Source organism: Ictalurus punctatus, chromosome 18 (assembly GCF_001660625.3).
Source record: "Ictalurus punctatus breed USDA103 chromosome 18, Coco_2.0, whole genome shotgun sequence".
NCBI lineage: Eukaryota > Metazoa > Chordata > Actinopteri > Siluriformes > Ictaluridae > Ictalurus > Ictalurus punctatus.
Window position 1 is genome coordinate 4,922,393 of NC_030433.2, and position 22,595 is coordinate 4,944,987.

The 22,595-nt window shown below is 39.7% G+C and overlaps 2 protein-coding genes across 3 annotated transcripts; one reads left to right on the forward strand and one right to left on the reverse strand.

Annotated features, from left to right (window-relative positions):
* On the reverse strand, window positions 1-7,724 carry ubap1 (ubiquitin associated protein 1). Its single transcript, XM_017492133.3, has 7 exons — window positions 7,561-7,724; window positions 5,796-5,844; window positions 5,579-5,703; window positions 3,716-4,510; window positions 1,993-2,163; window positions 1,747-1,848; window positions 1-1,070 (listed from the first exon to the last, which is right to left on the reverse strand). Exons 2-7 carry the CDS (start codon window positions 5,833-5,835, stop codon window positions 930-932), a joined length of 1,374 nt encoding a protein of 457 aa, XP_017347622.1. The 5' UTR covers window positions 5,836-5,844; window positions 7,561-7,724; the 3' UTR covers window positions 1-929.
* Window positions 7,725-9,040: 1,316 nt separating this feature from the next.
* ube2r2 (ubiquitin-conjugating enzyme E2R 2) lies at window positions 9,041-22,411 on the forward strand. 2 transcript variants are annotated; one of them, XM_017492793.3, is made up of 6 exons: window positions 9,041-9,155; window positions 13,270-13,468; window positions 18,403-18,489; window positions 18,799-18,896; window positions 19,038-19,172; window positions 19,493-22,411. In XM_017492793.3, exons 2-6 carry the CDS (start codon window positions 13,292-13,294, stop codon window positions 19,746-19,748), a joined length of 753 nt encoding a protein of 250 aa, XP_017348282.1. In that variant the 5' UTR covers window positions 9,041-9,155; window positions 13,270-13,291; the 3' UTR covers window positions 19,749-22,411. The 2 variants fall into 2 exon arrangements, with proteins under 2 accessions (XP_017348282.1, XP_017348281.1); XM_017492792.3 differs by lacking the exon at window positions 9,041-9,155 and adding an exon at window positions 12,318-13,061.
* The last annotated feature ends 184 nt before the right edge of the window (window positions 22,412-22,595 follow it).

The window sequence follows — 22,595 nt, forward strand, 5'->3', positions numbered from 1 at the left end:
TAAAGAATTTCCAAGTCTTTATTACAGATTGAAGGTGTCAGTGTATCTTGAACATATTTAAATACATTTATATTAATAATCTGTGATTCTTTGTGCCTTTTCAGCCTTGCATGGCATTTGTACGCAGAAGCATAGACACACATAAATATTGCATTCCCAGGAACACACCAGTTTCTCTTTCCATTCCAGTGTAAAAGCTCTTCGGCTGCGGATTTCCTTTCTCGTATTTGTCGTCCTGTTTCTCGCAAAGCGCTGCGCTCGTTAGTTCTGTTAATGCGGTTCCTATATAATGCAGATGGCAAATAAACCAGATCTCGAACAAGACGGCTGTTTGTTAAAACAGCTCGACGGATGAACATATCGTTAAAAGGATGTACAGCAGAGACAGGTGGAAGAAAAACAAACGAAAGCCAGGCGGCAGCAAGAACAGAAAGGGCACTTCAAGGTCTCTGTTCAGACATGGCATGTGTATGAACGAGTATTAAGTTCTCATCACTTATGAAAGACGTAGCAGCGCTGTAGCAAGAGTCCGATCTCGCTCCTGGTGCGCTCCTCTCAGGCCCGCATCCTAGGCATCGCCCCACGTCTGCCTGTTTCTATGGCGATGGAGAAAGGAGGACGACTCAGGGTCCTCTTGCCCGCAATCACACAAACATCACTTAATAGGATCATAGCTGAGGTCGGATGAATGGTCCGATCAAACCCTACCTTGAAGGGCAGGTTTTTATTTTATAGTTTTTTTTTAAGGGATATTATGTTCACTTGTCCGGTCTCAAACACCCTCACTACATCCCTACCTCTGCTGCTCACACTCACATGCTTGACCCCCCCATCCCCCCTCTCTTTCCTTCTCTCTCTCTCTCTCTCACAGTGGATGTAGTGTTGAGGAGTAAAGGAGGGGCGGATCAAGGAGGAGACGCCGCTCTGGTTCAGCTTGCAGTCGCACGAGCCATTAAGTCCTCCAGAGCTTTGTCCTGGTCATTATTGTGCACTAAAAGGACCTCTTTAATGGTGTCTCTCTCAAACCCCATCTCACCGAACCGAGACATCAACTGCAGAAACTGCAGCGCCTGAAAGAGAAAAAAAAAAAAATTAAAAAAATAAAAAAAAAAAAAAATAAAAAAAAAAAAAACACACACACAACACTAATCATTAATAATGCGAGAACACTTTCAAAACTCTCAAATGTCTCTCAGGTCCAAGTATATACCTTTAAAGAGCTACATTACATCCATTTCACCAGGTACGGAAAGTTACAAAAGACATACCATTGAGCGTACCACCCAGTGACAAGTCTATGAACACTGAAAAGTACCCTTTTTTTTTTTTTTTTTTTTTAAAAACAAAGAATAAAACACTTTGGGGAAATACTGTTATATGGAAATAAATCAACGAGGTGATGTGACCAGATGCAAAGTGGAGTAACTGTAGCCACCCTGAAGCTTATTATTCTCTTATAGCACCATGTCCTGAAGTATCATCTAGACATTTTTCGCACAGAGCACAGTTTTCAGTCTGCTCGGATTTGCATCATTAACCGTGAAATAATCCAGACTGCTGTCATTTTGTGTCGTCTGTTCATCAGTGAGACGACGTTCACTAGGAATCCATCGCATAGTATCAAAGCCATTTTTTCCTTATACAAGTATGAGCAAACAATTTAGATATCTAGGACTCACTCTGAAATGACCACGTTCATTTTGTTTGCATTAAATCCTTTGTGTCCCAGTGCGACAAATGACAAACCTTCTCCTCCGAGCACTGGTACATTTCCAAACACTCTTCCACCGCTGTGGCGTCAAAACCTCGCTCACACAGTTGACCGTGGACAAAAAGGTACTCCAGCACCTGAGGACAGATGACAAATCCTTTAGAAATCAGTCGCTACAGCAGGACAAAAAGGTTTCGTTTGACTGACTGTTATTATGCTAGCGCAGGAACAGGATCTCGGTTTATGAATCGGTTCCTGCGTTTACTAGAACGTAAGCCAACCTGTTCGACGTTCTGCCCTTGTCTCCGCATGGCTTTGAGGACGCCTTCGTAAGAGTAGCCCATGCCTACTACAGTCTCCACACACTGGCGCTCACTGGGAGAGAGACTGAGCAGGATTTCTCCCACAGGTGCTGGGTATGAAGGAGGACCGGCTGCAGGGACAGGGTTCGACTGAGAGGACAGAGACACAAACAAATTGACTTTGTAGTTGCAACAGCTACTTACAGTTTCTAAAGATAACTAGTTAAACGCTAATTAAGTAATACACTAATTGGTGTTAAAACAGGTTGTTTGTAGGGCTGCACCTAACGATTATTTTGATAATAGATTAATCCGTCGATTATTTCTTCGATTAATTGGATTAAAAAGCCAATTTTTATTTTCTGTATTTTAAAAAGAAACCAAACAAAAACGTTATTTCACATCCTGCCCGATATAGTCCTTCATCTATGTGGGCTATGCTATATATTACGCAAAGGATTTTTAAAAATATTAACATTATATTTCGAAAACAAAACAAAAAAAAAAAAAACAACTGATTGTCCACAAGCTTTAAAGCAGAAGTTAAATCACTATATTAAAAACGCTAAAAAAGAAAAACAAAAGCACAAACGAAGTGTTAACTGGTACAGTAAGAGGCAGAATGTTCTGCAGTAACACACATTCACTCATTTGAACACAGTAACATGTTATTTTATTCTGGAAATGTGACACTTCTTACATTTATATACAATTACATGTTATAACCGCTCTCATAAATACACAGTAACTTTGTTTCTAAATATCACTAAATATAGCATCAAACAACATATTTGATCAAAATGAATATTTTAGTCAGAGTTATTGATGCGTGGACTCGCACTCGTTCAGTGAAGTTGAATGGAGACTCACTCGCAGTCAGGACGAGCATTTATGTAAAATGGAAATATAGGCGTGAATTTCTAACATTTACAGATAAGGATATAAATGTAAAAATGTCATTTCTACGCTGAAGAAAACAAGTCTGGAACACATTAAACCGCACACACATCTGTCACAGCATCTGACTCGACAAGCCACGTTAATACACTTGCGAGTTTGTTTGAAGCGCTTAATATAAAACAAACACACCGGATCTTGCGCTTTTCCTGCAGTAGCTCGCTCTGTGACCCCAGCTGTTTCTCAGATGTGTTTTATTCACAGAAATGCATTTTTCTCCGTCGTGAATGAAATTCGTTGTCGATTATTGTAATTATCGATTAGTTGTTGCAGCCCTAGTTGTTTGACTTGCAAGGTAAATACTTGGCTTCATATCAACTTCGTTGCCGGATTAGTTAAGCAAGCCGACTCTCCTAGCCACGTACAATCGCCAGGTGCACCAACAATCACTACTACTTCCTTCCAAGCTTTATTATTCTAGCAACGTCCCTATACATATGTAACGTTGATGTACATGACAGGATAAGATGAAGATGTGTGCCAAACAGTAAACGGGAACAGACTGCAGGTAGGAACTAAAGTTGTGAATGGGGAACTGAAAAGATGTTGTACCACACGTGCCGCAGGATTGGTCCGAGGAGGCTTGAGAAAACTTAGATTTGAATGTTGCTTTTAGCTCTTTTTCCATACGCACGCACATAGAAAACGAAACATCATCTGTCACACCATGTCATTTTCTAGTTTGAAGTTTGTAGTCAGACTACACCAGTGATACAGAGAAGAAATTACAATTCTTATCCAGTACCTGCTTTGGTGTGCCATTTGGTGCATGGCCCGGTAACTCTACAGGCAGTGTAGAACTGGTATGTGGTGTGGATCTCAGCATGGAGAGTGGAGTACCGTTGGGTAAGCTTCGCTGTGGGGGTGCTGGATATGTAGTAAAGCGAGGGTCCGAGGCGGAATCTCCTGGCTCCGACAGCTTGGGGAAAGTCAGCGAGCGAATGTTACAGGGGCGTTCGGCATCGATCTGTCCCTTGGACATTGCCACACCACCAACACCTGCCTGCTCCAAGTCCAGCAGTCCTACCAGGCCGTTGGGTTTATGGAAGATATCCACTTTGGCCTGCTGAGGTGGTGCAGCGTTGTCTTCTCCACCAGTGCTTTCAGGAGTCGAGACAGATGCAGACGCCTGCGGTTGGCTCTGGAGGATACTTCGGAGCTCCTCTTTGTCATCTAGAGTTTTCAGCTCCAGCTTGTCGAAGGGGTCCTCCTCCCGCTCGAAGTCAGCCAGATTGAGGCTCTGAGGCGCAGGGCTGCTGGCTGCTGGTTGCGCTGGGCCGAATCTCGGGGCCGGGAGCGGGGTCAGGATAGCGTTGTGCCATAGACCTGCTAGGACCGGGTTCAGAGCCGGTGGGAGGAGGTCCTGCTCCTCAGCGGGACGGGCTTTCTTTCCACCGGCCAGTCCGGCATCACCGTCCTGTAAGGCCTGTCTGTCTTTTTCTTCTGCCCGCCTGGATTCGGCTTCCCGAGCCTCAGCAGCTCGTGCCTTGTTCAGGTCGTCCCCCCAGCGCACACTAAGCTTCTCTAGATTGAAGTCATACTGGAAGAGACGCAATGTAATATAATCAGCTCCAGAAATGTTATGCCAACTGTTTTAGGATTTAGACTTTCCATAAGGGAAGGGAAATACGGAATACACGTGTTTAATAGGAAAAACCCCTTATTGGAAGAACAAGTGTAAAACACTGAGTAGAATATCAAGGTTCGTTTTTAAATGAGGAGTCATTTATTTAACATTTTTGGAAGGGGTCTCCAAGGTCAGCACTTTGTAACATTTTTTGTCTCGTTAACTTTAAAAGAAAGAAAGAAAGGAGGGGGAAAAAAGAGGCTTTTGTTGCATGTTCCCACAACTTTAAACTGACAAAATGTGTACAAAATTTTAAATGTAATCATTGATAAGTCGCTGTGGTATGAATCAAATACTTTGGGATGTGACTCTATTGGAAAAATTTCAATGGTCAGGGTGGTAACTATAACTGCTTCTCATCAGGCAGCATTCTGACCAAGCCATTGTTGATCGTGTTCCCATAAACGCACACTGTTAACCAGACCTAACGTTAAGCATTAAATAGTTAATCCATCAATCCATTTTCTGTAACGCTTATCCTACACAGGGTCACGGGGAGCCCAGGGGACTCGGCCCAAGGCAAGGGATGCTCTGGACGGGGTGCCAACCCATCACAGGGCACAATCGCACACGTTCACACACTATGGACAATTTAGAGATGCCAGCCATCTGACGGAGGAAACCCCCAAAAGCAAACTCTGCGCATGCAGGGCGGAGGCTGAAAACGAACCCCCAAACCAGGAGGTGCAAAGCAAATGTGCTGCACCCCCCCCCCCCCCCCCCCCCAAGCTAGTTAATCACTTAGGCTAAAATAGACAGCAGGAGCAAAACAAAGCAATCAGGAATATCAACATTTCTCACAGATGTGTTGCAACGTTACTCAAAAAAAGCTTGATATATCTAAAATGACACTGGCATTTACGTATCCATTTGAGTTCTCTATGAACTCTGTAATGGAACACGCTGCACGGGTTTCGTGAAATACCTTGACTCGCTGTCACCAATCGTTTATTGTGCAACAAAAACAGTATCCAAACTAACCTGCGTCTCTGATAGCAAAGCGTTACAGTCGGGCAGGCAGAAGCCAATGGGCAGACCCACTTTTGCTGGGCAGCGGAACTTCTCGTTGAGCTTGAAAGGAACATCCTCAAGGTAACTGACAGGTCCTAGATATGAGGATACAAGGGGAGAAAGTTGGAGAAGAAGAGAACTCAACAGCCATAAAGCTCACAGTGAGAGAGATAACAGGAGCGCTCACCATTGTTTTGGAGATCTGATCCAGACTTCCTTGCAGCCATTTAGAGTATCTAAAAATCGGCGTGAAAAGAGAACATTTCAGCGAGTCAGACTCTCTTCCTTAGATTAAGTGTATCAGAAACACACTGCAGATCAAATGACCAGAAAGTCACTGACACAATGGGCCTCATTTACCAAACCAGTTACAGATGAATTTACTTGAAAATCATTAGCCAGGGCTTTTTACAAAAATAAATATGATATTCATGAAAGTCTTGTTAGGTCAGAAATAGCTTCGTATCATTTGTTAACTGCTGAGATTGCGTAAACGTACGTAGAAAAGAAAAAAAGACTTGATAATATGTACACCAAATGATCAGCTTCAACTCCTATACGTACACAACGAGTTACTGCAATTTATACACGGAAGTAGGGCTGGGCGAGATGACAAATTTCATATCACGATACTTGAGAGCATTTCTACGATACACGATGCAGATCACGAAATATAGTTGATCTAACAAGTTATCTGCAAAATATTACTTACAAAAAAAAAAATAAATAAAATAAAAAAATAAAAAAATAAAAAGTTAAACTGAGTTTGACGATATTTTCTTTAATCGCTACAAAGACAAAGAAAGTTAAAGTAATACACACACACACACACACACACACACACACACATACATACATTCAAGGACAATCCATTTAGTACAATTTAATTTGTAATTTTTTAAATATACACATATATAAATAAATAAATAAAACATACATATACATACATACATACATACATACATACATACATACATATATATATATTATATATATATATACATACATACATACATATATGGAGATAATGAGAGTCTGAGATGGTAATACGGTAAAAAAAAAAAAATTGTACTTTTAAGACAGACAGTGTAAAAGGTTTAATTCCTTAGAAATAAAATAAATACAGTGATACACATTTGCCTAATGTGTCTAATATTTTAATAATTAGGTCTCGTCCATGAAATATTTGTGTTGTGATCACAATGGAATTCGTCTTTTATTTTTAAATACATGAAAAAGACCATAGATACAAAAACTTTTAAATAACAAATGTAAATAACATCTAGAAATTCCACTCAGCTGAGGTAGATCAATCAAGCTGCGTGTTAATCAAAGGTTTAAGTCTCGGATACTGAGACTGGGAGGATTCTCCAATAACGAAAGTGATAATAAGACCCAGTGAGTCACTGTGTTCCTTGTTTACATGACATAAAAGACCTAATCATCACATATTAACTGGTTCCACTTGTTCCTTTATGTGTGTGTATAGCTAAACAATTCCAATTCTGTCAGGTCTAAATAAAGATTAACACGTCACAACCAAAGCTTGTAAACAAAACATAACTTTAAAAGTTAAACCCACGTCAAAGACCAAAACGGACAGCAGCTGACTTTCTACCTTTTGACTCGAAAACGAAGTCCAAACTCGTTAGCTAGCATCCAGGCCTGTGGGTTATTTTCTACTACCCATATTCCGACCAACCACGAGTCTTGCATTCGGATTGGCTACAGCAAAACCATTTTCAGGGCGAGCACGAACTACTGGCCAATCACAGCGCGTTATAACGTGCCACGCGCAGATTGAGGACATTATCCGAATACAGGTAGGTAAAAACACCTAACAGTGCGGGCCTACATGGAAGGCTTGCTAACAAACAGTAGCACCTTCACTTCCTCCGCCACCGCCCCTGACTCAAACAGTCAGCGTACCATTAGAAGTTTGTTTTTAGTACCTGCTCTGTCTTCAGTAGGCAATAAATCCGTTTCAGCCTTCTTCAAACATACAATTTCCGAGCAAACCTCTCCAGTCGCGAATATTATTGAAAGCGGAATATATTTCCTGCTTCATCGCGGGACGCCATCTTGGGTTTGTGTACCTCCCCTTCTCTGGTTCCTGGTTGAGGCAACGCCCCCTGTGTGATTTTCGACCAATTAACGGAAGACTATTCAGAACATTATGTGGCTCAATAATACGGCTCATTGGTTAAATACGAGCTTGACTCAGTATAAAATCATAATCCAGGTGTATTTGTTGCCTGCAGTGTGAAGTTCTCAATATTAATACAAAATACAAAAAGAAGAGGTAGACTTAATTAACTATATTAATTTTAAAAAAAATTGCGGTTTTCTTTAACTAAAAAAAGTCATTATGCGGATTTACCACTAGGTGGAGCCATTTCGTCGTAGAAGTCAGTCAATGCGAAAGAAAAAACATTTTAACAAAAAATTTTAATATTGAGTCAAATATTAGATGCTTAGATTAAATATATGTTCAGCAATGTAGTCTATTCACAAGACAATGAATCTCTTTTATTTGTCTCTTTTGTAGCCTACACAGGAATATCAGCCTAGTTCGATACATATGTCCATCCATCCATTTTCTATACTGCTTATCCTTCAGGGTCATGGGGAACCTGGAGCCTATCCGAGGAAGCATGGGGCATACCCTGGACGGGGTGCCAATCCATCGCAGGGCACACTCCAACACACATTCACATACCCGTTCATATACTACGGACACTTTTTGGACATGCCAATCAGCCGACCATGCATGTCTTTGGACTAGGGGAGAAAACCAGAGTACCCGGAGGAAACCCCTGCAGCACGGGGAGAACATGCAAACATACAGTGTGGCGGCGGGAATCAAACCCCTAACCCTGGAGGTGTGAGGCAAAAGTAAAATCTTTGGTCCACTGTGTTCCTTGCCATCGACATTCACGAGAACGATAAAATAATAATAATAATAATAAAAGAAAAAAAAAAGAAAAAAAATAGTAACGCACCTAATTAATTCTAATAATAAAAAAAAAACTTAAATAAGTTATTATATGGATTCACCACTAGGTGGCACCATTGGCGCCTAGAAATCAACAAGCAGCATAACATCCTAGACAACTGTAAAAAATAGTTTTAACATTTTAAGTTAAATTACAATTTAATTAAATAACAAAAATGAAAATACTCAATGAAAAAATACAAATAGAATAATTATGAGCTAGGCAAATATTTTGCATTTAAAATGCAATTAATCTCTAGTTCATTTATTTGTATTCACAGGAATACCAGCCAAGTTAAAAGTGTGAAGCACTTAGATCTAGTATATATATATATGCACGAATGCATTTTCCGTATTCAGCCGAATAAGTGAAAAGACTGAATAAATTTGACCGAACAATGACGTGTTTGATGACGCGACCAAATAGCCTAGCAACCAGAGTGAGACGCGCGAATGTCACGACTTCGATGAGGCGCCCGCGTTGTTTTGTTTATGTTCCGGAGCATGTTTCTGTCACGTCGCGAGACGTAAGGGAGTAGAGTACGGAAGCAGGTAAAGACGTATTTATTTAAGGGCAGGCAGACAAATCCTATATTTACAACAATACTCTGCGAGGTGTACAGGGACGCGAGCGGTATATATCCCCAATATAATCAGCCGTATAGAACCCAATAGAACCATTTTCTGCACTCTTGTCAATTCACTTTTTAATGCACTTTTTTGTTGTAGGCTACAGAGTGTTCCATTCTTTCAGCAGTCACTTATAGGCCTAACATAGGCTATTCAAGGGGGGCTCAAAGACGACCACATCAAAATATTTTTATTTTACTCATTTATTTATTTAAAGTTATATTGTGCCTTCTTGGTAGCCTATGCCTGTTGGAATGGGAAAAAAATGTTCAGTGTTAAATAAATATTTTGAAATGGTAGTTTTTGTAATTGAATTTTTTCTTTGAAAAGCAAGACAAAGTAGTAAAAATCACATTTTGACTATTGGATTTATGTAACGGTGAAAAAAAAGGCAAAATAAATGAAAAAAACGTATTCGGCCTTCGGCTTTCGGCCAAGTTTTTCATTATATTCGGCTTCGGCCAAGAACTTTCATTTCGGTGCATCCCTAATATTTAATATATAATGAATTTAGCGTCACTGCATGAGGAGTGTCATTACTATTGCATATTTAACGTCATTCTCCAGAATGTAATTTATTCGTTTGTAATTGTGTGTGCATCTTAATACATCCATGTTGGGTGATTATTTCTTCATACTATATTTGACAGTGTAAACCTAATAACACAACATAATTGTAACATAAATGTAAATAAATGTAGGAATTTTTGTTATATTTATTGCATTATAGTATTGTATATTCAATTATATATTATAATAAACATGCATTATATATCTTTTTATACTATAACTGTATAGAACAACCACAGCCAGGGGGTTACATTATACAAGTATTCTGCAAATTGTTAAGAGTGTAGATTACAATTCAATCACCTGCTTAACAACCCTAAACGAATATTGGCAATATTCCATTTTTCCCTTTATAAAGATTCAATTTAGCTGATATTACAATTAGATGAATTATACAATACTGCTTTTCTTAATTTGATATTAATATTACTCATATTATAATAATATCTAAACTGAGCAAAATGCTTGTGTCATACAGGGGAACAGAGGAAAAACTGCATCAAAAGGTTATTAGTGACTTGCAAGTCTTAAATTCTTCCATGACATCACGTAATGACAGTCCCCAAGCAGGTGCCTAATATGTTTAATATATCTAGCTTTATTAAATAATGATAGTACAAGTACAACAAACAAAGAGAGAGACATTTATGGCACTGTGACATTTATAAGCCAACGGCAGGGGAGACTCTATAAAGACCAAGAGGAATGTAAACACATAACATCATTAAAATAATAATAATAATAACTGCATTTTACCAAAGCCTAGTATAACCTTCATGTTTTAACATGCTTCTTGCTGCAGGGAGTAATGCTTTCATATAACACTCCGCAAAACAGTGATATGATTTTCAGTATCTTACACTTATAGATCTAATGCTTTACCAGTAAACTGGATTTCATATACTACTTAAGTTGTCCATTTTTGACCAAATTTATAAACACTATTATATATCACATTCTAACATATAATCTTTGATTTCTAGATTCCGATTAGTCAAGAATTGTGGATTCACTTTCTATAACAGCAGCTCTGATAGTAGTTTTGTGCAATTGTTCAGCAGCAGCCCGTTCATAGGGAGTTGTATGGCAGACACTCCATATAATCTAAGGCTAATAATTAATGCCTTAAAAAGAAAAACAAAGCAAAAAACATATCATTGTTGATAAGGTGAAGTTTTCCCATAACATTTATGGAAGGAGTCTCCAGTATCAGTGCTGTGCAATAGTCAGTACATTTTCAGACAGAGGGAAAGTTTTCAGAGGACTTCCTCTCTTTCAGAGGACTCTCTCTTTCTTCCTCTCTTTCACAGGACTCTCTCTCTCCTCCTCTCTTTCACAGGACTCTCTCTCTCTTCTTCTCTTTCACAGGACTCTTTCTCTTTCTTCCTCTCTTTCACAGGACTCTCTCTCTCTCTCTCTTCCTCTCTTTCAGAGGACTCTCTCCCTCTCTTCCTCTCTTTCACAGGACTCTCTCTCTTTCTTCCTCTCTTTCACAGGACTCTCTCTCTCTTCCTCTCTTTCACAGGACTCTCTCTCTTTCTTCCTCTCTTTCACAGGACTCTCTCTCTCTCTCTCTTTCAGAAGACATCACATCACCACATTATTGATAATATTCCTACAACAACATGGCCCCAAGTGTTTTTCCCCCTAATGATTTTTGAGAACCATTTCGTAACAGTCTAATTTGGTTAACAAACTTCTCGAAATGTTCCAGGAACTTTAAAATAACTTTCTCTTGGGTTATATGACAAGGATCTGACAAGAAACATTTATTTTTAAGTATTATTTTTGTAATTACAAACTAACATTCCAGGAACATTCCCAATAATGTTTTCTTAAGGTGGGAAGTTGCTTTGAAGTCTTTTAAGTTAAATCTTACAGGTTTAGATTTTTTAAAGTTGAGATCTTTTAAGTTTAGACATTTCAGGTTCAGATCTTTTAAGTTTAGATCACTCAGGTGTAGATGTTTCAGGTTCAGATCTTTCAGGTTTAGGTTTTTCAGTTTGAGATGTCACAGGTTTAGATCTTATAAGTTTAGGTCTTTACGTTTAGATCTTTCAGGTTTAGCTCTTTTAAGTTTAGGTCTTTCAGGTTGAGAAGTTTCAGGTTTAGATAATTTAGGTTGAGGTCTTTTGGCTTAGATCTTACAGATTTAGATATTTCGGGTTTAGATCTTTCAGGTTTCTCATAACCTTTCAAGAACCAAAAACAAATGTTCTGGGAACTAATCATTGTTAGTTTGGGATAATACATTTTCCAAACATAGTTCAGTTTTGCCAGGGAAAGACTCCAAAATAAAGCCGATTTGTCACTGTCCTTCTAGTGTGGTCACAGTGCCAGAACAAATGAAAAGTCTTCTCCGGATGTGAGTAACAAATAAAAAGAAAGAAAGAAAGAAAGAAAGAAAGAAAGAAACTCACACCCGTTTCCAAAATCTCACATCAGAGTACAAAATTTTCCATTTCGATCCTTGTTACCATGTTAGCGTCATGACGCACAAACGTCAAGACGTAGCGCGTCACGCGTCCTGCTAACCGGAAGCATAGACAGGGCGATTGTTGTTTGGGAACGGCGACAGCGATGTTTTAAATGTGGAGTGGAGTTATTGTAATCGTTTTGAGCTTGTAATAGCGGTCCACAGCACGGCCGCATAACTGTATAATTCTCCGCTACATCATGGCCGGGTGTTTTTAGTCGTTTTTATTGTGTCTCGTGGTTTTGTCTTTAGCGCGAGCGGAGTGTTTTCGGAGGGTCGCTAGCTAGCTAAGCTAATCGAATGTAAACAAGCAGAGGTTCAGCTGTGCGATCCTGTAGGGGAAAAGAGGGCGAATCGGAGAGGTGCACTGATGACAGCGAGTGATATGATTTATTCCATCTGTTTCGCATTAAAAGCTCGAGCTGCCATCGTTCTTTAGGAGAGATAGAAGAGATTGCGTGTAATATTGAGGAGGACACCTCCCTCCATCCCTCCCTCCCTTCTTTCTTTCTTTCCTTCCTTCCTTCCTTCCTTCGCTTCTACATTTGCTATCTGCAGCACTTAGGCTGATACCGTAAGACAACTTCTGCAGTTGGTGCTATTTATAGCTTATATAGAGTTTCAGATGGAATAACAGTGAAAGCAGTACAGAAACCGGTTTGTGAAATACGCAGAGCAGTCCACGTCTCAATCACGTCATAGAATGAACTAAGTACATGAAGAGATTTTGAGAGTTTGAGCTACAAGGACGTCTTATATTGCTTGGGGTGTAGAGTTTAAAGGTAATGCTGCAACAGCACTTATATTAAATGTCATTGCTTTATTATTATTATTATTATTTACAGCTCCTACATTCTGTTTTCTCTTGATGGCTGTTACATTTTATGTGTTGACAGTATGACTTGTCCAAACATAAATGAGGAAGAAAACATTTGTTGTTGTTTTTTAAATACTCAATACTTCTTTTCACGCCCCTTCTCTTTCTCCCAGCTGTTGGAGAAGGACGCCTGTCATGGCCCATCAGCAGATGCCCAGCTCCCAGAAGGCACTAATGCTGGAGCTCAAGTCTCTGCAAGAGGAACCTGTCGAGGGCTTTCGCATAACGCTGGTGGCAGAATCAGACCTGTACAACTGGGAGGTGGCCATATTTGGACCCCCGAACACACTTTACGAGGGGGGATACTTTAAGGTACGCTATAGACATCGACCGGTAGTGAATTTTTCCGACACCGATAACCGCTCGATCGGCTGATCGTTTCTAAACTTGATTTTGAACGAAAACACGAAACTCAAAGTAGAATATTGCTGAACTTTATTACAAAAACAAACCGCACTGTCTGGTATGAAAATGTACTGTGTGTATGGTGTGGATTTTTACAGATAGTCCCATGAATCAGTTATACTCGCCGATTAATCAGCAAAACCTATCAATCAGTCGAGCACTAGTACACTACGTGCACTAATACGAAAACAGATGGATGAGAGAGATCGAAATGGGATTTCTTCAAGTGTTCAAATGGCACATCTTTCAAACCAATATTTAAAAGGGTGTACTGTGTGCAATTAACAGGCAGGGATAGCATTTCAGTAAAAGGTTACGACTAATAGTACTTAAAGGAGCAGTTTGTCATTTTCAACTATATTTTGAACTATCTTCTTACTACTGAATGCTAATTGCAGAATACTAGCCAGGCTTCACTTTTCCCAGATATCCTCACTGAAAAGCTGCACCTGCCTCATGAGTTGCCTTTTAGGAAAAAAGAAAGAGCTGTACATTCCAGACCCGAAAAAAAAAAATCACAGAAGCCTGAAAAAACTTTACCACAGTGATAATGCGAATCAGTGTTTTATAAAGGTAACTTTGCAGTCCCTCCAGGATTTAGCGAAATCAAGGAAACTCGGCAATCTTCGGAGGAGCTTGCAATTTTTCAAAATAATCGCAGATTTTCTGCAGATTCGGGCCGTTATGTGACGTCATCATGATGCGCATTCAGCCAAAGCCCTCTTCAATTCACGGGCGTCGAATATAAGTACAGCTAAATGGTCTTGTTTACCGACAAACAGCACCTCAAAAAAAGTGAAAAACAATTTAGTGCAGAAAAAACACAAAAACGATCCACAAATTGCATCGCAAATTTTGAAGAACAAAAACCGCAGCAAAATCAACCATTTTTTAATTGACATTTTTTGGTCAAGTATGGCATGGCCCAGGCTGTGAGGTAAGCTAAATGCTATTGGCTTTCTAAAAAGGGGGAGGAGCCACTCGATATGTCTCGCTCTGACTTCCTGTTCGACTCTGACTGGCACTTCTGTCAAATGTACTCTTATAAAAAATTACACCAATCAGAATCGAGCATTTAACGGCACTGTTGTATAACTATACACAATGAGCATGCTATTAAAAGTGATATGTTCCGTGACGGCAAGGAATTTGGTCCAGTTTCCCAAAATTGTCCATAACAATAAGAGTCATATACACAGTGATATGCAGCTTGCTGTGTGATTTATTTCTATTTATTTATTTATTTAAACACAAGCAACCCCAAGATGAACATCATGCACCATGGCATTTACATGTCCAATACAATATCGCCCTGCTGCATGCTAGAGAATAGAGAGTTCAGTTTATACAGGTGAGGGCAGCCGCTGCCTTGCATTTACCATTTATCATAAGCTCCCCACAACCAAATTAAAGTAAAGGTCATAGACTGGTCTGCATTAAGCAAACGCCTGTATTCACTTTGCTTAGGTTGACCAATGTACATTTCATGTAGGCAACACAATTGTACGTCATTAATATGGAGATTTTATACTATCTAGAACATTTGTTCGTATAGATAGTAACACATTCTGAAAATTTACAGTTTTCAGCCTGGCTGTTCAGTTCTGATCTGAAGGCAGCGTTTAATTCATAAATTAAAGAAAAGAAAAAAAACCCTGTCGATTGTTTTCAACTGACGAGATAAAGTGATGTAACGAAGGTCTCGCTTTTCAGTCTTTCACGTTTGTCCTTGTGTCACAAAGGAACACCACTTAGGTAGAAAACCTAGAAATCATTTTTTACTTACTGTCAGAATGTTTCTTCATTTCTTTGAAGCAATCTTTATCCGTAGATCATATCCCAGTGACATTAAAGTTTAATGGCTGTAATCCTTGATAGTGTGTTACACTCTCAGAGATTCTTCCCTAATTCAGAACTGTCGAACTATAATATAACTAGTGTCCAGTTACCTAAGGGAATCACAATATAAGCAAAATATTAATAGTAGCTTATTTCAGACTACTATTATGAATAAGATGTATCAGTTTTTGTGTGTTTTCTTCATCCTGGTGTCCCATCCAGGGTGTATTCCTACACGTTCCCGGGATAGACTGTGGATTTGCCGTGAATCTGAACAGGATAAAAACGTACTGAATGTTAAGGAATGAATTTAATGACGTTATTCAGTGCTGTTATGGCTTTATTGTTTATGCAGTGGTGCACGTGAGGGGCGTGACACTGGGATACAGCTGAAGCGCAAAGAAATGACCGCTAGCTGTAAGCAGAGAGAGCTTGTGTGGTGGCGTGAGGTAACGTGCAAGTGGACACATGCCTCTAGAGATCTAACGCTTAGATCAGCTGATTGCTGGACTTTATATTAACACAAGGGGGTGCATGAACATCACATCTTTCCCCCAGCCATATCAGCGCACTGAGTTTGACGTTTCTTGTGTAAAAGTGATTCACTCAGCCACGAGTTTCTCATTACTACTCACCTGGGCCACATCTGTCATAGTGCACACGCCTGTATTGAGTCAGGATCTTGACTGTAATGGGAGTGATATTTCTGTTCTGTCATGTTTGTGATCTATCTTAAGTCCCCACCCCATTTATCCTCTTTTCCCCTCCCATTTATCATTCATTCTTCTTCCTCTGTTCCAGGTGATGTGATCCTTATTCAGCTATTTATAGCTTTGGCAGATAAGTGGGGTCTCAGTGGGTGAGCTGGAATAGAGAAGGACATAGTTAGTCTCGCTCAAGTTTCCCCTGTCAGCACTCAGCTGGGACACCCCCCCCAAAAAAAAAAAATCAAAAACAAACTTAAAAAACTGATGAACGTTTTATTTTAGCTTACACCGCAGAATTGTGACTGTTGATTGTGACCGTTTATAGCTGCTGTAACAAAAGTGAGAACAGAGCTAACTTGTTTCATGGACGTATCCATATTCCGTACGTAAGAGTAGTTTAAGAGGAATAAAACATTTGGAGATGTGCATTTATAGGGAAATAATCAGCCCTGGGGTGGTAATGGCACTAGGCTTAATTAAGAAGCAGCCTGAATGATCTCTTGCCTTCATGGTGTGGGTCTTTCCTATATCACCTTGTGTTTTATTCCTTACATGATTTGTAGGCTGTAAGGACGAAGTCATTGCAGAATGATGATGTCATGGTCTTTAGTGATTTACTGTTCACCGGTATAAAGGGCTCAATAATAGTTTAATACGTCCTAATATTGAATCGTTCAATTTGATTTCAAATTTTATGCTTAATGTATATTTTGCCATCCAAAATATTCGCTTTGACTGCCGTCCAATTATGACTCCGTGTGCTGAAAGAGAGACTCGTGAGGCGTCCAGTCATTAAAACGGGTTTACAGTACTATATAAAACATAATCAAGAGAAATACAAGTAATGTGCCTTTAAGGGATCTGTATTGTAATGAGCAGAAGTGAAATGAATGCTGGAATTAGAGCTGGAGTAAATAATCAGCATTGCACTGCTGCGTTCTTTGTCAAAGCTTAGCAACATCCTCCTCATCCGATAGTATCTGTCATTGTTGTATCGTGCGCCACGAGTAGCGCCGTAATGCTCTGAAAGCTCTCAGCAATGTTCGAGTGTGGGAACGGAAGCAAGGTTAGGTGACGTAAGCGCTAGTGAATGCTTGGAAAGGGACAGTGATAACGGTATCTGTGCAGAAACAGACTTGTGGTCCTCCCAGAGCAGACTAAATACACGGTGTTCAGCTTTTTATCAGAAACGAAAACTCTGTATTCTGGTATAAAAGAGGAAAGATCAGTAGTTCTGGCTGCGTCATATTAAGTTTATATTAACGCACATGTTCTAATACTGTACGTTACCTTTTCTATAGTAGCAGCTCATTCACAGGGAGTTGTACGACACATGCGCTACATAATCTAAGACAAAACGTTAATACATTGTTCATATAGTGAAGTTTTCTGTAAAAAGAATTCTCTTTGTTTAACATGTACGGAAGGAGTCTCCAGTCTCAGTGTTTCACAACGGTCAGTAAGTTTTCCACTATTGGAAAGAGTCTTCAGGACTTCATGGTTTCTTGTTAACTTGAGATGTTGTTTTGTTTTGTTGTTTTTTTAAAATTATTTTGGCATATTATCTTGAAGAAGAAGAAATCAGAGAGACTGGTGAGGGAACAATTAAGAGCTGCTATAATTAATTTAATTGATAGCATGAACAGATCTGTTTTGTGAATGTTCCACAACATTACATGTAACTATGTAACACCATGTAACGATGTGTTACACCGAAAGCGGTTTTTCTTGTTTTTATTTTTTAAATTTTTTATAAAGTTATAGTGTGTCATTGATTAATAAATTTTAAAAAGTCATTGTTGGCAAATTGCTGTGGTATAAGAGTAATAAAACACTTTGGGATGTTCTTATTACGAGAATAAGCAACTTTAGGATGTTTACAGAGTCTCTGCTTTTTTCTTTCTGCCTGCATCACACCACCCCATCGTTGATTATTTTCCTATAAGAGCATGCCCTGTTCTGTTTTATTCTTTACATAGTTCTGTTCCTGTTTCATGAAAACACCATACACCCACTTGTATTGAAAAAAATCGGGCTGAAAGACTGCCGGCCTCTTCGTCTTGTCTGATGCAGAGTCAGCTCCCAAACGAACAGAAGTGCACATAGAGGAAAATCTTGACACCCACATGAGACGAACACTAACGAGTGCAGCCATAACTGGTTTTAATTCGAATTCTGTATGCATAAACATTGAACCCTGTCCCGAGCTCTGTTTAGAGCTTTCCGTACGTTTTGTGCACTTCACATTTTTGTTTATTAACATTAAAAATAATCCCGCTTCTTCGCTTTCTCTAGGCCCATATAAAGTTCCCCATCGACTACCCGTACTCGCCACCAACCTTCCGCTTCCTAACCAAGATGTGGCACCCAAACATATACGAGGTAAGCAACACAATTTATTTACATTTATATTTATGGCATCTGGCAGACGCCCTTATCCAGTCTGACTTACATTTATCTCATTTATACAACTGAGCAATTGAGGGTTAAGGGCCTTGCTCAAGGGCCCAACAGTGGTAGCTTGGCAGTGCTGGGACTTGACCTCCTGACCTTCTGATTAGTAACCCAGAGCCTTTAACCGCTGAGCCACTACTGCCCTATCTATCGTACGTCATTTGTTTCAATTTATATTCAAACGCCGTAGAAGAAACTACTGCATACATAACAATGATCTTTTTTTTTTCCACCGAGAATGGCGATGTGTGTATTTCCATCTTGCATCCTCCCGTGGATGACCCTCAGAGTGGAGAGTTACCCTCGGAGAGGTGGAACCCTACACAGAATGTCAGGTAGAACCGTTCTCCATTGAAACTAGTGCATTTAAAAAAATAATAAAAAAAAAAAGTTTCAGTATAACTTCAAAGTATCTAACAGCCTTGCTATTGTTATCTTTCTGTCTTTTTTTTTTTTTTTTTTTTTTTTTTTTTTAGAACTATATTGCTGAGCGTGATCTCGCTGCTGAATGAGCCCAACACGTTTTCCCCAGCTAACGTGGATGCTTCGGTCATGTTCCGCAAATGGAGAGACAGCAAGGGAAAGGACAAGGAGTATGCTGAGATCATAAGGTACAAAGCTGATAAAATATACATGCGAACAGACAGACTGCACAGGCTTACATAGGTTCACAATCGATAAAGATTAATGACATTACACGCTGAAAAAGCAAAACCTTCAGTACATTGAGTGGAGAGGAATAAACAATCAGCAGGGGATTAAATGAGAAGTGGATGTAATTCTGTGTTGCGTTGTATTTCAGTTTCATCAGTGCGCACGGTCATGCCACACTGAAATGCAATCCTTGTCCAATCACAGCCCTAAGCCTCACGTGATTATAATTGGGTGTAGTTATAATCAGAGAAGGGGCTGAAAGTGTCTTTGTGTGTAGGAAGCAGGTGCTGGCAACGAAGGCAGACGCTGATCGGGACGGCGTGAAGGTGCCCACTACACTGGCCGAATATTGCATCCAGACCAAAGTGCCTTCCCACGACAGCAGCTCTGACTTGCTTTACGACGACCTGTACGATGACGACATCGAGGAAGAGGACGATGACGACGACGAAGCAGAGGCCTGCGGGCCGGCTGGGGACATGAGCGCAGACTGCTACGGCGACGAAGAGGACTCTGGGAACGAGGAGTCTTGATGCCGTGATGTTGACCCTTCCCCCTTTTCCACCCCACCCCTCTCTGTGTCTGTTCAAGCTGCTGATCTTTTACAGTTTGCCTGAAGCATCATTTCTCCCTTCTGCACACCTGCTGCGTGAGGTGTAACCCTGCACTGGGGTTTTAGAGCCCCAATAATGAGCCCTGGCAGAGCCTTTCGAGCAAGAACAGCACTCTTAACACCACTTTCATTACTCTGTTTAAAGAAAATTGTTTTAAAGGTAGTCCTCTGGGTTTACCGATTTACAGAATAAAGGAGTAGTTCAGTAATAAAAATCTAATTCTCCGTTTACCGCAAATGTACTTGATCAGTTTGGTGTTCGTTTGGTGTTCTTCTTTAGCTTTGGTATCGGAGCTGTTAGGCTAATGTACGTAACGTGTACCAGAAGTAATGGCACACAGACTTGTAATTGTGGATTAGGACACAGTATGACTTTCTTTAATCTGTAAACATGAACAAAATTTGAGTGTGGCCGAATGTCCGTATTGGGGGGAAAACATAATTTTTCTTTTTCTTAGTACTTTGGTTTTGTACCATTCTACCTCTTAGGCACCACCTCCCAAAATGTGAAAGCAGAATTGTACTTGACCAGGTTTACCGAATATAGTTCCACTAAACTGTTTATTATTATTATTATTATTATTATTATTATTATTATTATTGATTACCTGCTTTTTAAAAAATCTTAATTTATTTGAAGGTGAGAGGACGTATCTTAATGATTTTATTTAAAGCAACTTTCTAAAGATTTGTATATGCATTCACAGATTAGATCGTGGATCGAGAGTTTCCTTGTTAGCTGAACATCAGACGCCAAACGGTCCTGTCTGATCAACCACATTTTGGGTAAAAATTTCATTTTGATGAATTCTTTCTTTAAAAATAAGTCACATTAATAACCACAGACCAGTCACACTTTCCCAGCATCCATCTTCCTCAGCCTGCCTCGAAACCTCAGGGCTTTTGGATACTCGCTCCTTCCAGTCCAGTCATTTCTTGGGTCTCCATTGAAATTCCCTAGCATCCTCTCCAATGTCTGTTTTGTTTCCTCTCCCCAAACACCCCCCCCCCCCCCCCCCCCCCCCATTATGTTCCTGAATTATCCTTTAGCAGTAGCAGGTGACTCTTACTTCCTCCTCTGTTTTCATATTCCAACAAACCCCGAACGCTCGAGTGCCACTCAAACTGTCTGTGTATAATGACTGATTTACTCTGCTTTCATATAGTTTTCCAGGTAAGTATTTGCGACGGAAGGAGGAAATGGTAAGAAAGGGTTTCGTTGCATGCGAGTCACACCTTCTTTCGAGTCTTTTGAGCCATTCAATTCAAGTGTCAAAGGTGGTGATGAAGTTAGTTTTAAGGTGCTACTGCAGTATAAACTCAAAATTATCGCAGCATCAGCATGGACCTCAGTATCTCAGCTAAAGATGGATCAGTTAGTTAGTTAGTTTAGTTAGAAACTTGGTAGGCAGACTTCTGTTATGATGAAGATGCTGTTAAGTGAACGCATCCAACTTTTGGCCCTTTTTTTTTAAAAAAAAAAGAGAGAGAAAGAGAGAGAGAGAGGAAATAGACATGATTGTTGCTGGTGATGATTTAACTGTGCACAAAATCAAAGTATATGCATTTAGTTGCACCGTGGATTGGTTGCACCTAACCATTGCTGTTTTATTTTCTATTGCGTTTGATTTTGTATCCGAGCTGACTTTGTTCCAATAGTTTTGACTATGAACTTGATTTTACCAGCTGTTCAGGTCTGGGGTTGGAGATTACAGACTGCCAAGGACACTTGGCTCATCCTGATGTCTTGAAGAGCCCTGTTCAGTCCAGACCTAAAATTTTTGCTTTGTCAGAGCTTTTTTTTTTTTTCTTTCTTTCTTTTTTTTTTCTCCCCGCCATGAGCATGCATGTGTGTTTGTTTTAATGTGTTTTATATAATGTGTCTTTTTGAATTTAGGCACAAACTGTGCCCTTACTAAAGCTGGGATGTGAACTTTAATGCGCACGGGGTCTTCGGCACACCCTCGCTGTATCCCAGCAAATTAGCCAAGGACGCTGACGATGTTCCGGTTCGTAGGAACTCTAAAGAGGAGACATGCAAATCTGGTGGGACAATACTCAGCACTCTGAAAATGAGCTGGGGCTAATGGACAACCTTTCAGCCTCTTAATTGTTCTTGGAATAAAGCGGCTTGAAAAACGTTTGCGTTCACAGTGGGACAACTGGAGACACTGCGTACAGACCGTACATAAAAAAAAAAAATGCAATTTTAAAGAGGATGATTTAAATTCCTATGAATCATCTAAATGACTCCTTATACCTTGGAAACACTCTCGTGACTTTGCTCAGCCATGGATCGTCTATTATTATTTGTGTGTCATGGGTGTGTTTTGGAAATGTTCACCACTGTTAAGGATCTCTCGTCACACAACGCAGACACAAACTCGCAATCTTTTACCATGCCTTATTAAGGATGCTAAATGATTTCATCATGGTTTGCTTTAAATTCCTTTTGTTTCTCTTATTGTAGTGTTGTAACAAACCGAACCACATTAAACAGTTATTCACTTAAGAAAGAAAAAAAAAAAAAAAACCTTTTATTATTACTACAGGTGTGCATTGCAATGTCAAAAAAAACAACAACTGAAGCGTTAGTACATAAGGAATGAAACACAAACTGGGGTTTGCTGTTATAGGATAATAATCAATGAATCAAATGAGTGGTGCTACTACTACCACCCCCGAGTCCTATTAAAGTGCATTATTCCTCTTATACCACATCTTGACACATTTTGTATTAATTAAAGAACGACACGTCATACATCTC